The 15308-nt window shown below is 41.0% G+C and overlaps 1 protein-coding gene across 1 annotated transcript in view; it reads right to left on the bottom strand.

Annotated features, from left to right (window-relative positions):
• Positions 1–13592: 13592 nt before the first annotated feature.
• Positions 13593–15308, bottom strand: part of NIPAL1 (NIPA-like domain containing 1) — a 16976-nt gene continuing 15260 nt past the window's right edge. Inside the window, exons 5-6 of the mRNA XM_004681308.1 lie at positions 14825–14985; positions 13593–14374 (exon numbers count right to left, since the gene is read on the bottom strand). Coding sequence (XP_004681365.1) covers positions 13758–14374; positions 14825–14985 — 778 coding nt within the window. The 3' untranslated portion in view covers positions 13593–13757. The remainder of the gene's footprint in view (positions 14375–14824; positions 14986–15308) is intronic.

Below are 15308 nucleotides of genomic sequence, written 5' to 3' on the forward strand. Positions count from 1 at the left end.
CTTTCTTGAGAGTGAATTTGCATTTATCACCACTTCAAAGCCAGCCAACTTTAGAACTGCCACTAGGTCTTGTCACTTAATAAAAAAAGACATGGCTAAAAGAACATGTTTTTAACATATTTTGATAACTGTCTTTTAATACAGTTGGTTACCTTTTTAGTGCTCTGTGTTTTTACTTTATGCATTTAAGAATACTTTTCTGAGAACGGTCCTAATAATTTACTTCACCTCAATGTTGCCACTCCAGTGTGTTTCTGTGTGAGACACCCTCTGTCTTTGCTATTAAAAGCCACAACCCTACTTTGGACATTCTCTGTCTCCCTCTTCTGTACAATTTTCTCTATAGTTCTTAGTGCTATAAGAAATCATATATTTCTACTATTCCAGATCCTAAAGCAGGGCCTGGCATGGAATTACACTATAAAATATTCGTGAACTAAGCCGAGATCATCCATAAGCTCCCTCTCCCAGAGACAGGGGTCCAGTCTTTTGGGTTTCTGGGCTAAACATTGCTTCTCCAAACAATGATGGAGCTTTCCCTTCTGGCTGCAGCTTGTAAGGTGTGAAGTGCTAAAGTATGAAGCACTGGCTTCATTTTGGTAGAGATCTTACTTTTTCCAAAACAATTTGCCTCACACAATTTGTAATATCTCCTGTGTAGTGCAATACTGAAATTGCTAGAGCTTGGGTGCCACAATTCTTACTTTACAGGCGGAGTATTACAGCACAAATGTCACAGCTTAAATTTGCAGCAAACCTTTATTCTGGGCTTCATGACTGTAAGTCCAGGGGACAAAAACTCAGAAAGGCATTTGAGCTACCCATCCAAGTAGGTCCTTGGGGAGACCTGTACACACCATGTAGCTCCTTGGGGAGACCCTATGTACCTCCTTGGGGAGACCTGTACACACTGTACAGACAGACAATAGGGGAGGGGCTAGGTTGGCTGCATGCAAATGTGGGGTTCAATCGCTATAATTCTGATCGGTGGAAAGTTTGTCAAGTGGTGATGGGTCAGACTGCAGTCTGGGCATCCTTGCCAGTCTGGTCTCATTTCTTCTTGGCTATGGACTAGTCTGCATGTCCCAGTATGCAGTGCCATCTGGAAGTACCTAGGGAGTGAACCTTAACAGCCTCCCCTGCTCATTTTTTTTTTCTCTCAGATGTGGGAGGGGTCCCTTTAATTTTTCTTTTTTAACTCCCTCTCTCTGTTTACACTGATAGAGAAAATAATAATTAATTATGTTGGGGTGAAATTCAGATTTATAAAAATCCAATTGAATAAATCCATAGAGAAATATAAATCCATATAGACAGATAAACATTTAATAGCTGAGGACAGCTACTCTCATTTCTACAGCAAGGATAGAAATTTCCTTACACCACTGCCAGATGTGCAGATAGCCTGCAGGAATTTGGGGTCTACCTATCCTATTTTTCTCATGTGCAACTATGGGCAGAAGAGTGCTGGGAAAATTCAGTTTAGCTTAATCTTGTAACCAGTCTGGGGCAAAAATGAAATGTCTTCCTTAGGAGAAGTGAATAGATTTTCAGGTTTTGCCTTTCCCACTCTTGCTTCTGCCAACTCAGCATCTGGGTTGGAAGGGAATGGGGTGGCATTATTCAGGGGTGATATCAAAGTAACAGCTAATTTGAAACAAACACAAATCACTCAGAAAGGATGCTGCCTGCCTGCCTCTGGTCAGCCCTTCCTGTGATTATTAACCCTGGCCAGGTGACTTCCTGGAGGTTAATTGTGAGGGGGAGGCCTGTTTGGGTTGGAGCAGTGACCATGGACCTCTGGTCTCTACCACCTTCCTATCAGCCTGGTAGCCTCTTGCATGTGGTGAGTATTTGTAGACCAAATTGGTGGCTGGTGTGCGTAGGTCTCTGCTGACTTGGTCAGAGCAGAGACGCACTGGCTCTTGCTGGCTCTGGAGGCCTCACTTAGGCTCTGCATGCTTCCTTTTACCCACTGGCCTGGGCTGTCCCTGCAGTAACAGAAAATGCTGGTCACCTGGCTTTGAGTGGTATGTGCATGGCTGTGCTTCTGGCTCTCAACTCAACTGCTCCTGAGTTCCATTTTGAGCGTGTGGAAACTCTGGGTGCTGTCCATATCACAAGGAGACCGAGAATAGCTAGACAGTAAAATATCTGCAGCAATGTGTTCCTGCCTCTCTACTACTCCACCCTGCTTAACCATGTTGTGCTGCAGTTTTTCCTGCTCTGACTGCCTTCCAGGCTTGGCAGTGACTGCTTCGAAGGTCACCCCCTGAAGTATGAGTCAGTGCAACCCCGACCCACCCCCACCTTGGCACTACTCTCCACCTAGCCCTCCTGTCTCAGTGTTACATTCAGCACATCTGAAACCACCCTCCCGCCCACAAATCTCTGGGCCAGAGGATGGGAGTTTTTCACTTCCATTTCCTGACATGGTTATTACACATTACACACTAGAATGATCTCAGAGCTTTCCCAAAACATTGTTTCCCCTGTCCCACCTCCCTACCCCTCCTCTTTGGATTTAACTGCTCTTGCAGAACCCCGGCATTGGTAGCTTTAAAACAAAACACCGTCAGTGATTCTCAGTCAGCATTAACAGCTGCTGCTGCTCTTTTAGGGCAGTTGTTGTCATGTGATTGCTGCTTAGACTCATCTGGGAGCTCTGCAAAATCCTGCTGTGCAGACTGCACCCTAAATAAACCAGTCAAACCAGGATTTCTAGAGGAGTATTTTATAAAGTTCTCTGTGTTATTCTGATGACAGCCAAATGTGAGGACCAGTGTGCTCTTCTAGGACAGTTCTTTGCTGACTTTAATGTACATACAGTAACCTGGGGGCTTTGTTAAAACACAGGGTTGAGGTGGCATCTTAGATTCTGCATTTCTGCCAGCGCCCAGCTAATGTTAAAGGTAGTGGCCCCTTGGATCAAATCTTTCATTCCAGGAGATGTCACACCCCTGCAAGCTAACAGGATTCAGAAACAGGGAAACTGGTTTATGAGTAAGTGAAGGCAGTTTAAAAATAGTATATCCATTACATGTGACAACAGTCAGTCTCCTAGTTCGCACTGTGGATTTGCCTTCCAAAGAATCTGATACCACCCTCTGCTTTTCCTATTATTTAGGGTTAACATATTCAATGTTTTAGATTCTCTTGAAACAGGTATAACTGTTGGAGACACTAAGGTGTAAAGTACTGAAGCCAGGAAAATCTCAAGGTCATGACTGGAAGACTGGCCAATGGGGGCTGGAAGATTGGCCTGATTCCAGATGGAGATGTTCTTCCTTGTATCAGCAAAGCTAAGTTTACAGGAGAAACAGGTGAGGAAGCAAAACAACCTGATAATGCAGAACGTTGGCCATGAATGTGTGCAAGATTCATGCTGAATACCAAGAGAATAACTCATTGTCTAGTAATTAACAAGGAGGGGATGGGGGGTGATTTGTATCAATAAAAATTAGTTGCACCAGGCACTCAGGACCCTTGAGCCTGGAATGAGAGGCCTTGTGTTCTCTGGATCCTGCTTTTCTTCAACCCTATTTTGTGACTGTCAGTTCTTTATTTCCAAGTACATTTGGTGCTGTTCACCGGACCCATGTCTCTGGCATGTAACCACATAGTTCCATGTGATAGTATACATGAAACACCTGAACAAGAAACACCTGAAGAGAGCTTTCCTTCCCAAATAAAAGCCAAGCCTCATCAGAAGGAATACTTCTTGGCCTATTCCTGCTGGAAACACAGATTTGGGACCTGAGGTAAGTCTCTCTGTGATTCTGAGGAAACGGTTGTGAAGATGAAGGACCATGGGTATGATACTGCATGAAACTGAGTGGTGCCCAGGGATCCCAAACTGTTATGGGGGTGAAACCCAGGGAGGGAAGGAAGGAGAAGGGAGAAATTCAAAATACAGAATCCTGATCAAAGTTAGAATCATCCATCCCCTCATGGGCAAATGTCCAACTAGGCAGGGTACAGAGCCAAATAGGTGAGGCCCAACAGAAAAGTCTCCAGGAAGAATGAGTCTGAGACACATACTGGCAGGAAGATTAGGCAGGCACAAAGGGACAGAAAGAGAGGCCTGAGGTTCAAAACATACCATCCAAGGTGGATAACCCACCATGAAGTCAAGATGGTCTTTAAAGAGATATCTGGATTCGTCCCATAGGTTTCAAGCATTGAAGCTGGAAAACATGGAGCCTGCTGTTTTCAGATCAGTTCATGGCCACTCAGCTTTGCTTCTAGTGTCCAGCAGTCCCCTGCTCAGGAAGTCAAGCTTATGGGCGGCTGAGAGCTCTAGACAGATCAGAGGTGCAGAGAGGGGCGGAGTATTCACCCACTGGCTCAGCTCACCAGTGCCCCTTCCTCTAACACTTAGCATTGCCAGATAAAATATAGAAGCCACCCAATTGAATTTCAGATCAACAAATGCTTTTTCAGTGGATGTGCTCTGGTCAGGCCAAAGAATGGATGGCGCCCCCTAATTTGTTTCCCTGTTGAGCCTTGGCCTCAAACACCTACCAAGAGGGTGTGAAAAACTGTGACTCACAAACATGGCTTCTGGGAACATCAGGGAAGACTCCTCCGCTGATGCAAAATAGCAGGGAGGGGTGACAACTTCGGGGTTTGTGGTGATGAGGGATGGGCTGAAGTGAAGCAGCTGGAGTTTGTATGGTTTGAACTTCCAGTTATTTTTGAGGGAGGGGTGCGCCCAGCCTGCCTTATCAGCTTGCTGAAGTATGAGGCAGGTGGAAAAGGGGGGCACTGGGGTGACATGGCTGTCAGTAGTCATACCCAAATTTGGAATCAGATTTTCAGGACAGTAATTATGTTTGCATGGGACATGCTTGTACTAAATTTATTTGTTGCTTATCAGAAATTAAAATTTAACTGGTGTCTAGCATTTTTGTTGCTAAATCTGGCAGCTTTATCTGTAGAGCAGAAAGATGGTCAACTCTCGGACTCCAGTAGACTTGGGTTATTGGTGATGACTGGACATCTATTTCCTTAAGCTGTTGTTCGTCAGTAGTCAGATTTCTCTGAGGTGGGGCCCATTCCTTAGTGACACATCCCCAATAACCCCCTGTTGGCAGCAATTTCACTACATATACTTCTGCTCTGCTATACTATGCTCCTTATTTCGAACGTTGCTGAAATCTGCCTATGAAAAGCAAACGCAACATAGAATGGGTATACAGGTCAACATTTAAAAAATAATACCTGGAAATTGGAATGTAATTTGTCATCAGTGGGGTCTTAAATTAAAACTGGTTCTCACCCCTGCGTGCATTTTAAAACAAACTGGGAGTTGTTTAACAAATGTCCGTGCTGCACACCCTCAGATGTGCTGTCGACTTAGTACAAGGTGTGTGTGTGGGGGGGGAGGGGTCAGGCATGGCCACTTCAAAAAGCCTCCGCAGATGAAAGCAATGTGCAGCCAGGCTCAAAAATTATTGCACTAGATAAAATGTGTGAATAGATAATGTCGGCTCTGGGTCAAGGCTTCTGGTGAGGTTATTGAAAGGTGGAGTGAAGAGGAAATAGTTGGATATCCCATCTGTGTCTGGTGATGTTCAACAGGCTGTCCCCTGCTGCCTGGTCACGTGCTTTAGTGAGACTGCCAGCTGCTTTGCTGTGTCAACCTCCAGAATGGTTATAGGATCAAAACTTAGAGCCGAGGAAATAGAATGCTTAACTCAAAAAGTCGGAAATCAGAAGCAGGGAGCTAGCAGCTTTTTTCAATTTTGTTACCGGCAGGTCTCTGAGAAGATAATAAACGTACAAAAAATGCGGTAGAATTTTACACCCCTGAGGCCATACTACATGCAGAATTCTAGCAAAGAATCACATATTTTTTAAAAGTTAGCTAATTGGAGTCTGCTGGTTGATTTGGAAGAAATGAAATTCAGCTGCATTTACTCCTGGCTTTGCAGTAAGCTTGATCTTGTCTGCTTACTAACACAACTGTTACCTGCTTACTAGCACAATTGAACTGTTCTGCTGAGTTGTACATTTTGTATCTCACCCGTTATGTCTCATTCATGTTCTGAAGTTATGACCTTTCAAAGACACTGGATGCACAAATATATTTGGTGGTCATGGTTAGTTTTCACCTGATTGGACTGATGTTCGTCTAATATTGTAGATCACATCATGGGCTCTTGCTTCATCCAGCCCCTGCAGGAACTGCCCAGCAAAACAAATCATAGAACACTTGATCTTGTTGGACCAGTTCCTCCACACAATTTTTTTCTTCCGCTGCAGGCTAATTTTCAATCTGTAGGTACCATCCCCTAAGAAGTAGAACTGTCGCTGGGACTTGAATAGCACTGAATTCATTAAGTCTGTCTGTTTCTAACTTGTTTGTTTCTCTCAGTGAGTCGATGCTGTGCTACTATGTTGGTCTTCCCTTTTACCAGGCAAACTCCGTCCAGCCAGTCTGTCGCCATACTTGTTCAGAAGGACAAATCATTACTGACTTAAGCTTGTGATTCTGAGTGAAGACTCTCAAAACTGGAAGAAATGTTGCCCTCTTTTTCTGTTCATGCAAGATTATTCCACAGAAATTAAGTTTAAATGAGATAACAAGGACAAATATAGCCCCATTCTACCTGTAGGAATTTATTTTCTGTCTGGTCTTTCAAGTTCATCCCCTGATACCCCAGTTTTACAGTTAATTTCACTGGTTAAGAAGAGACAGCTCTTTATTCAAATACAATGTATTAAAAACTCTTCTAAGAATGTGGTGTCACGTTAGTAATGAATACACATGCAAATGCTAATTAAGAGACAGGGAGACCTGAGCTGGAGGACTAACTCTGCTCATCCCTGGTGTACGAAGCAATTTATTTTATTGGATTTATGCTGTGGAACTTCCTTGAGTCTATTTTCAGATGTTTAGGAGGCACCAACGAAGGTAAGGAGGAGTATACATCATTATCCACTGCAGGGGAGATGTATAGGCTTTCTCCATAGCGTGGAAGCTGCTTTTAGTCACACACTCCATCTTGTCTCTGCCATTTTGAGACTTTCAGTAAATGGAGTAGCAACTGGTCACCACAAAGAAACATCAGCAGATAATCACAATAGGCCCCACCCTGCAGCTTTCTGTCTGCACCCACCAACCATAGAAAAATGAACTTAAGAACCAAGCCCAAAATTTCACAACAAATCAGCTCAGGTCATTTTCCTGCTTGACCTTTTAAAACTCCCCTACACACTGACCCTGATGGAATAGCCCTTGGTCATGGGCCTGAATAACCATTCCTATTCTCAAAGAAAAGCTTTTCTGATTGTACTATAGCATGATTTTCTTAGGGTGACAATAGGGAGCTCCATATTTGGTTGCTATGGTTGGTGAGATCTTACAGAAGACATTCACAAAGCAGTCCATGAGTTTGGGGGAGGGGGTTGGATCACATGCTGACAGGAATTACTGGGTCGACTTTAGGTGCTAGGAAGGAGAGGATTGGGAACAAGGTACTCTGGGCACAGAGTATCTTTGTCCTTGCTACAGCCCCAGTTACCTGCTCCCCCTCTGCCAAGTAGAGGCTGAACCCAATATAGGACTGGGTGTCTATGGAGGTTCAGTTTTCTCTCAATTTTTGTGATTTTGTAATTGAAACAAGAAAAGTGTGGCTCAGGGAGTTAAGAGTCTAAACGTTTTTAGTTTTTTCAACCAAGCTTTTAGTTGTGAAAAATATTATCCTGTTGTTACAAAGAAATCTTAACACTCTTTGTATCCTACGTTTACCTCTCAAGGCCACCTGACACCGTAGCCCACGAGCTTAAATGTTTGGAAACATAAGCTTGCTGGGGAGCACCAGCTCATTCCAGCTCTGCTGAGACAGAACCCTGCTGGCTGACACAGAGCCAACTCCACTGAGCCCTCTTGAGATGTTTCACGGACTGAGTAATCTGGGGTGTTGGGATTCTGGTCCTCATTTTTACAGGTCAGGGAGAGGGGCACCCCAGGGCCCCCAAATCTGCCTGCTCTAAATAGATTCTGTCAGATACACTAGTGCATAAGACCTTTAATGGAAAGGAACTTTGATACAATGAATGTGAAACAAAGAAAAGAGGAAGAATAAAGTTTCCAAATCAAGCATTTGAAATCACCCATCCCCTTGTGGGTAAATGCTAGTGTTGGCCCCAAGCAAGGCCTGAAAACCTGCCACAAGTCTAAAGCACCTTCTGATGGGGACCCACTGGCAAGGGGCAGAAACAGTCAGACAAGCCTGGGACAAAGAAAAAATAAAAATCAAAGCTGCCATTGTTACCTCCCCACGGGTCTCACACCCACCAGTTTCAACCCGTCCAGGACCAAAAAGCAAGTGCAGTTCTTCACATATCTCTGCTCCCTGTGACTCCTCCAGGTCTCTTTCTGCCTCTCCATCCTTCTTCTGTCCTTCTCCAGTCTCCTCTCCAGCTTCTCTCCCCTGCTCAGTCCACTCTACCTTGGGTGGGGCAGGGAACCCGTAACCTCTCATTTTTCTGGGGACCACCCCATTACAATTTTGCACCTAAGTAATTAGGTAATTCAGGGATTCGCATATTGTTTGTTTCTTCATTTATAAAATGGCAGAAAGGAGGGGCGTGGGACAGGAAGAAAAGGAGCTTCTGAACCCTATGTAGAGAGAAAAATATCAGGGTAAGGCAGAGGTGTGGGGTGAAGACAGAGCGGAGAACAGAAAAGGGAGATTTATTGAATTACCCTGCAAGAGAGCTGGGGGCAAGATTGCAGCTTGAAGAAGGATTTCAGTCTTTCTTTTATACTCTGTTTTTGTGGCTTTTCAAGAATGGGAAAGTCTGTTTGGGCCAGATATTTGCTGGAATGTCTGGTCTTGGGTGCCAACCTTTCACACAGAATGTGACCTGGCCCAACGTCCACATTTATTGTCAAAGGGATCATTCTTTTATGTGATCTGTCTTAGGGTCTGGTTCCCTTATCAACCTCATATATTTATGTTACCTGTTGAAGCTCCCCAACCTTCCTGCTGGGCAAGGGGTAGGGGCTCAGTTTTTAACCTTACTAAGTGATTCTCCTATACCCAAGACAATTCGTTTCCTTGAAATGAGGTCAATAGACCGCAATACCCAAGAGTTCTCATCTCGAGAAAACAATTTCACAAATCACCTGATAAAGTCAGCAACGGAGTTTTCTATGAAGCACTAGGACAGAATACTGTCCTGAGCCGTAAAGCAGTTTTTAAGTTTTTTTCTTCTTATGGAGGAGAGCTCCCTCTTTGCTTTGCATCTCTTATTCCAACCAGGCCTCCCTAATTCTGGGACAGATTAGAACCACCCTCTCCTGGCTTTTGGACTCCAGGGCCAACTGTAGTTGAAAGATGCTTCCCAGTTCTCCCAGACCTGAGACCTCTAGTCCTTGAAACAAAGCCTTTGTCTAGCTGGAGGGTGGGACGGCAATAAGGAAGCTGATCTCTTCTAGGGGAGTCTGAGAGCCTTTGCATCCCTAAGAGAAACAACTGAGTTTTTCTCAAATATGAGCTCAAGTCAAAACAGGGAAAACTGGTCAAATCATGGTGATATGGTCAACACACAACATGAAACCTTAGTTCCACAAGGGCTAGGAGGGTCTCTAAGTGTAAATTTAATGTAAGGAAATGCAATGCAGTCAGATATGTTTCTAAGTCTTCTTCAAATTGCAGAGAACATAGGTGCAGCGCTACCTAATTTTTTTAATGCTTTCATTTAAAAAAAATTTCTAAACCGAACCCATCATGAGAGGACTGGACCAGGATGTGGCATAGCCACACTATGAAATGCTATTCAGCCACAAGGAAAGAAGAAAGCTTCCATTTACTGCACATGGAGAGTTTGAGGTGATTCTGTGCAGTAGAGCAAGTCAGAGTGACAAATGCCGGACATTTAAATAGCGGATGATTTGACATAGTAAAATCATTTCTAAAACAAGTGGACATACGAAGGAAGTGTGGGTTCTGACATTAAGGAGGGAGGGAAAAAGGGACAAGGTTATACAAGAGGTGGTGGTGGGAAAAAAGAAATAACATTGTGGAAGACATAAATTTCTGACTGTGAGGTTTCATTATTCTGATTGCGTTGAGCTTCCGTCTTGTTCAACAAAGTTATTGAAAGATAAACTTCTCCTAACTTTTACTCAGTTGGCAAATCAGTTATATAGGAAATGGTTTTGTGGTGAGCCCTGTACAAAATAGATCATAATTTCAAAGGAAAAGAAAACATTAATGTAAGTGCAGGTGTTTTTTTGTTTGTTTGTTTGTTTGTTTTTAGATTTTTTATTTCTGCATTCAAAATTGGCATACAGGCCAGAGGTGCAGGGGCAGTGAGAGGATTCACCAGAGACAGAGTGGGAGCAGAACAGGCCGGCTGATGAAGGACACTGCTGAGGGGAGCAGCAAGAGGGTCAGGAGAGGTCTGCCGAGACATGTGGATCACCTGGGGCAGGGCAGGATCGAACTCATGCGGAAAGTGGCTTAAGCTTCTTAGTGCTGTGCTTTAACCCGCTGCGCCACCAGGGAGGGCCCAGTGTGGGGGTTTTAAGTGTCAAAAATTTCTTATCCCAAATTAAGTGGGGATATTTCTTCCATTACATATACCACAGTAAAGTACAAATTGAACTTCATCAAGCAATATTAAATCACCTATTTTATTACAAATAAAAAATATATACAGAAACAATGAAAAGCTGTAAACTTTCCAAATCGAAAAGTACTTATTAACATACAAAAAGGAGACAATTTTATAACCATAGTTTATTCAAAATATTTGAGAACATTTTGTTAAGTTCATATATATTTCTTCCCTACAGAGTTTTCTTAGTGTTTGAAGATTGCATTTAGTTCAGTTTGACTGGTTTTATTAGGAAAAATAAAATATTTCTATTAGTGTAATTTTGTGTTGAAATCTATAATGATGAAGTTTTCACAATGATTGCCAAAATAAATGTAGCACCAATTGAGAAAAGATAAAGAATATTTGTAAGCTGGCAATGAATGGCTCATCCCTGTCTGGTGATAAGACACTAAGAAAATGTTAATTCAAAGAGACTTAGATTTTAGTAAATGCCTTTTATATCCAGGGCTTCAAGGCGTTCCCCATGTGTTCCATTTAGTCCTCTCAAAACCTAAGTGTTAACTGATTTTCATGCTGCAAAACCTAAAGGATTTTAGGAACACTTTAGAGTCTGAACTTAAAAGAAAGTCACTAACCAATGATCTAAGAATTATGTCAAAAAGTAAAAAAACCTACATTTACAGAATTTGGGAAAAGTTCCAGTTTGGCAATGTGAGGACAAGTCTGTAATCTTAATGACACAGATATATACAGACATTCACATAATAAATTTCAAGGAGATATCTATGTGCTATATATAAAAAAATATATATATACTCAAATATATACATATATTAAACTACCAGTTAAGACTAACATAGGAAATCTGAATATAGAGATCCAGCATTTTATTCTCCCTTAGACAATCTCTTCCTTTGGGAAAAATCATTCTGAGTGTTAGATTTGCATGAACAATCATTTTCCAATGCCTATGCCCAACATTTGATAACATTTAAATTTTTAGTTTTCAAATATTTCATTGTTTCTCCTCATGTTTCAACTTAATAAATCTTTCTCAGTCTTTATCTTGGGCACGTGTGTCAACACCGGTTTATTTCCCAGTCCAGGGTTTGCATGGGTTCTTATTTTTCAGAAGCCTTCAACCTGGGCACAGTGTGTCAAGGGCAGAGCTCTGTAGCAGGTAACTGTAAGAAAGACCTGGCTTTAAAATTCACTGCAGGAGACCACCACAGCCTCTCAGGTTGGATGCCATTAATTTCCTGCCCGAGGTTTCCAGGAGAAACCAGTGGCTGTCTCCAAAGAAAAAAATGAAGAAACCAACCCAAAGGCACCACCCAACTTTAAAAATAACTGCCACAATTTTCAAACACTACCGTTCCAGGAAATACTTTGCCTATGAGGTTGTGTTCAGAGCTTATATACAATAAAAGCAAAACAGCAACCAGCATAGTAAACATGTATTCGACCTGCGATATCAATCCCTATATCATCCGTGGATTAACAATTTTCAAAAATTTAGAATTCACTGAAATGTATTCCTCACAAAACAAGGCCAAAGAAACTATAATCTCAGGTCATCACTGTGAACATGAGTCACAGTGCACAGAATTGGGGAAATGCAGTTTAATAAAATTTTGAATAATTGAATTTGGCATTATCATGTTGTATAGATTTGAGCTAGATTATAAATAGGCCACCAAAATTGAGAACATTTAGTGTGAAAGCCATACAACCCAGTCAACCTAGAGGATTTCTTTTTAAAGAGACAAATTTTTGGTTAGGATTTGCTTAATTTTCAGAGAAGTTAAATTTAGTTTAGAAATAAGATAATTAATTTCTTAGAATTAAATCAGTAAGAGATGGCAAATCTGTCCATAAGTGTTAAAGACTACTAAAAATGTTATTCCTGCCATGAAGTTAGAATGAGTCGGGAAGATTTTATGAAAGTTTACTGTGCAAAAGTGTATTTTCCTACAGTAGTCTCATGGTGTTAATATTTCATATTCTGGGATGTCCAGTCTCCTTCATATTCTCCCAAAGTTTTTATCAATAAAATGTTTGGAAAACAGGGTCAGGAGTAAATTCAACAGAAAAAAAGGCAGTCTATCACTGCAGGATATATATATTTTAAAAGGTTAGTCACTAATTGTAGTTTCCTGTGTAAGGGCAGAAGCGCCAGATTTCAAGAGAACAATTATGAGAAGTCACTCAGATTTCTCACAAGAAATTTTAGTGGTTTCCCAGCAACCTGTGGTAAACCCCATCTGCTTTTGGGGACCAAACATTTGAGAAAAATTGAAGTGTAAAATATAGTACTAAAATAATATAATGATTATTTTACAAAAACCCCTTTGTCAATAGAAAAGGAAAAATTACCTTTGGGGTAACTGTAAGAAAAAGAGATAAAAAACAGATTCAATTCCCTTGGATTTCTCCAGAAGAACCTATAAACACAATCATTTGTGGTTTTGTTTTGAGAAAAGAAAAAAAAAATCCTTTACTTAAAATAGAAAGTGTTTTTTTCTGTCTCCAATTCTTCTCTTTTCAATTAGTAGAAAATTTCTATGTTAAGTCAGTAAACTGTAATTCATAAGTCTTTTGAGGAATATGTATTTCAGGTCCTAGTCCTCCAAGAAGTAGGTTTCCAAAGTAGAACTATTTTTTTCTTTAACACTCTACCCTTTATCTAGTTGAAAAAGGAATTTGTTCATGGGGAGGAGAAGAATCAATGCCCACACTTTTCAATTTTAATAACTTGAAACCATAATTCACTAGAGAATGAGGATGGATACTCTGTTAATCAGCTCAGAGCTAAGTTTATCTAGAATTATGAGGAGACTAAGAGTAGCAGCTAATAAATGAAGAGCTACAAGGCAAAGCCAAATGTATTAGAACCAAAAAAATCAGATTATTTCTGAGGCTTATCCAGCTCTTTGACTTCTTTTACACTGGGGGAATAATTGCAGTTTACAGCATGGAGCAAAAACAGCTGTGGTCTACTGCAGAAGGAATAAAATCTTGATTTTCAAATTTGAATTTGGTCCACAAAGGCATTTTTATTTGGCCTCACATGGAAATCATTAAAACTTTGAAAAGTTTTAATAGTTCTAACAGTTCTTCTAGAAATCAAATATTCCTTCTCTTTTCCCAATGTCTCATTCTGGTTAAAGTTCTGGGTTTTAGAGGCTTTGCTCCTCAGTCCTGCTAAACAAGGTGACATCATCCTCATAGCCCGGGGCGAAACTTTCTATGTTCTCAAGTAAGGCATACTTGTCGTCACTGCCATTCAGAGAAAGAACTTCTTTCTTAGTGGATGTCAGTTCACTCCAGGTAATGTTAGTGTTTTTAAAAGCATGTAAAAGAAAGATGCCATTGATAATGGTGAAGAACCCACTCAGGGTCCCGATGATATCTCCAGCTTTCATTCCATACCATTCTTGAAATAAGATGGCAGAGCAAGTCACTACCATGGATGTGAAGAACACATAATAAATGGGAGTCACGAGAGATGTATTAAAGGTGTCCAGTGCCTTGTTGAGATAGTTAATCTGTATTGTCACTGAAAGCACAAGTACAGCCAGCAAAACAAAGAAGAGAGGATGCTTGTAAACTGGCTTCCATTCCCACAGCTCCTTAATAGCAATTCCCAGGCCTTTGACAGAGGAGACTGAAAATGCTCCAATCAATGAACAGATTGAAATGTATACCAATATATTGGTCTGTCCTTTCCTGGGAGCCACAATAAAAATCAGCACCAAGCAGATCACAATTATGATCACAGCAAATGAAATAAATCCTGTTAGGAACAAAAGATTTAGACTTCAGAACATGCTAATACAATCATGCCTTTGTGAATTTTTGTTAGTCAAGAGATTAAAAGCACTGGTGGATTAGGAAGATGTGGTATATACACATAATGGAATATGAGTCAGCTATTAAGAAAGATAAAGTTTAGTCATTTGGGACAACATGATGGAACTGGAAGGAGGATTATGCTAAGCAAAGTCAGAATGAGAAAGAAATTCCATTTGTTGCCACTTTTATGTGAAATATAGAGAAAGAAAACAAAGGGTCAGATAAAACCAAACCAATAACAAACCCTAGAAGTGTGACTGGAGAATTGAGGCTACCAACCCATAAGTAAGCTTGTAGGAAGTCCATTACCAAATTTTTGCAAGTATCTTTTGATGAGAAGAGAAAGTAGAACAGAATTCCAGTAAATGTTTCTGTTAGTTGAACCACAGACCTGGGTCTCTCAATTTCATTTCCATTTCATGCAAAGAAGCAACTTCTTCTTCTTTCGGGGCATGGATAACCATCATAGTTGAGCCCAGCATACTCAATATGCAGCCTATTTTCCCATGAATGTTCAAATGCTCATTTAAAAAATAGGAAGACAATATAGCACTGTTGGTAGAAAGATAACAAAACACTCTTCAATTACGTTGTTTTGATTCCATAATACCTCACAAATCACACTGTGATTCATGCATCTCTAAAGTTAAATCAACTGAGTAGAACCTGCTATGTGACATTGAAAAACTGGATTCGTTTAAAAACTCAGAAGTGACGGTCAAATCTACTTCATTGCTTCCAAATGTAAATAGTTTTTAAAAGAGACATTCAATAGCTCTGTGATATTCCCATGACCTTCTAAGAGGCCTCACTCCATTAATTTTTAACTTCTCTAGCTTCTTCTGTAAGATGAAACAAACAAAATGAAAGCTCTT

This window comes from Condylura cristata, unplaced genomic scaffold, assembly GCF_000260355.1.
Source record: "Condylura cristata isolate star-nosed mole 26May11 unplaced genomic scaffold, ConCri1.0 scaffold00012, whole genome shotgun sequence".
Classification (NCBI taxonomy): domain Eukaryota; kingdom Metazoa; phylum Chordata; class Mammalia; order Eulipotyphla; family Talpidae; genus Condylura; species Condylura cristata.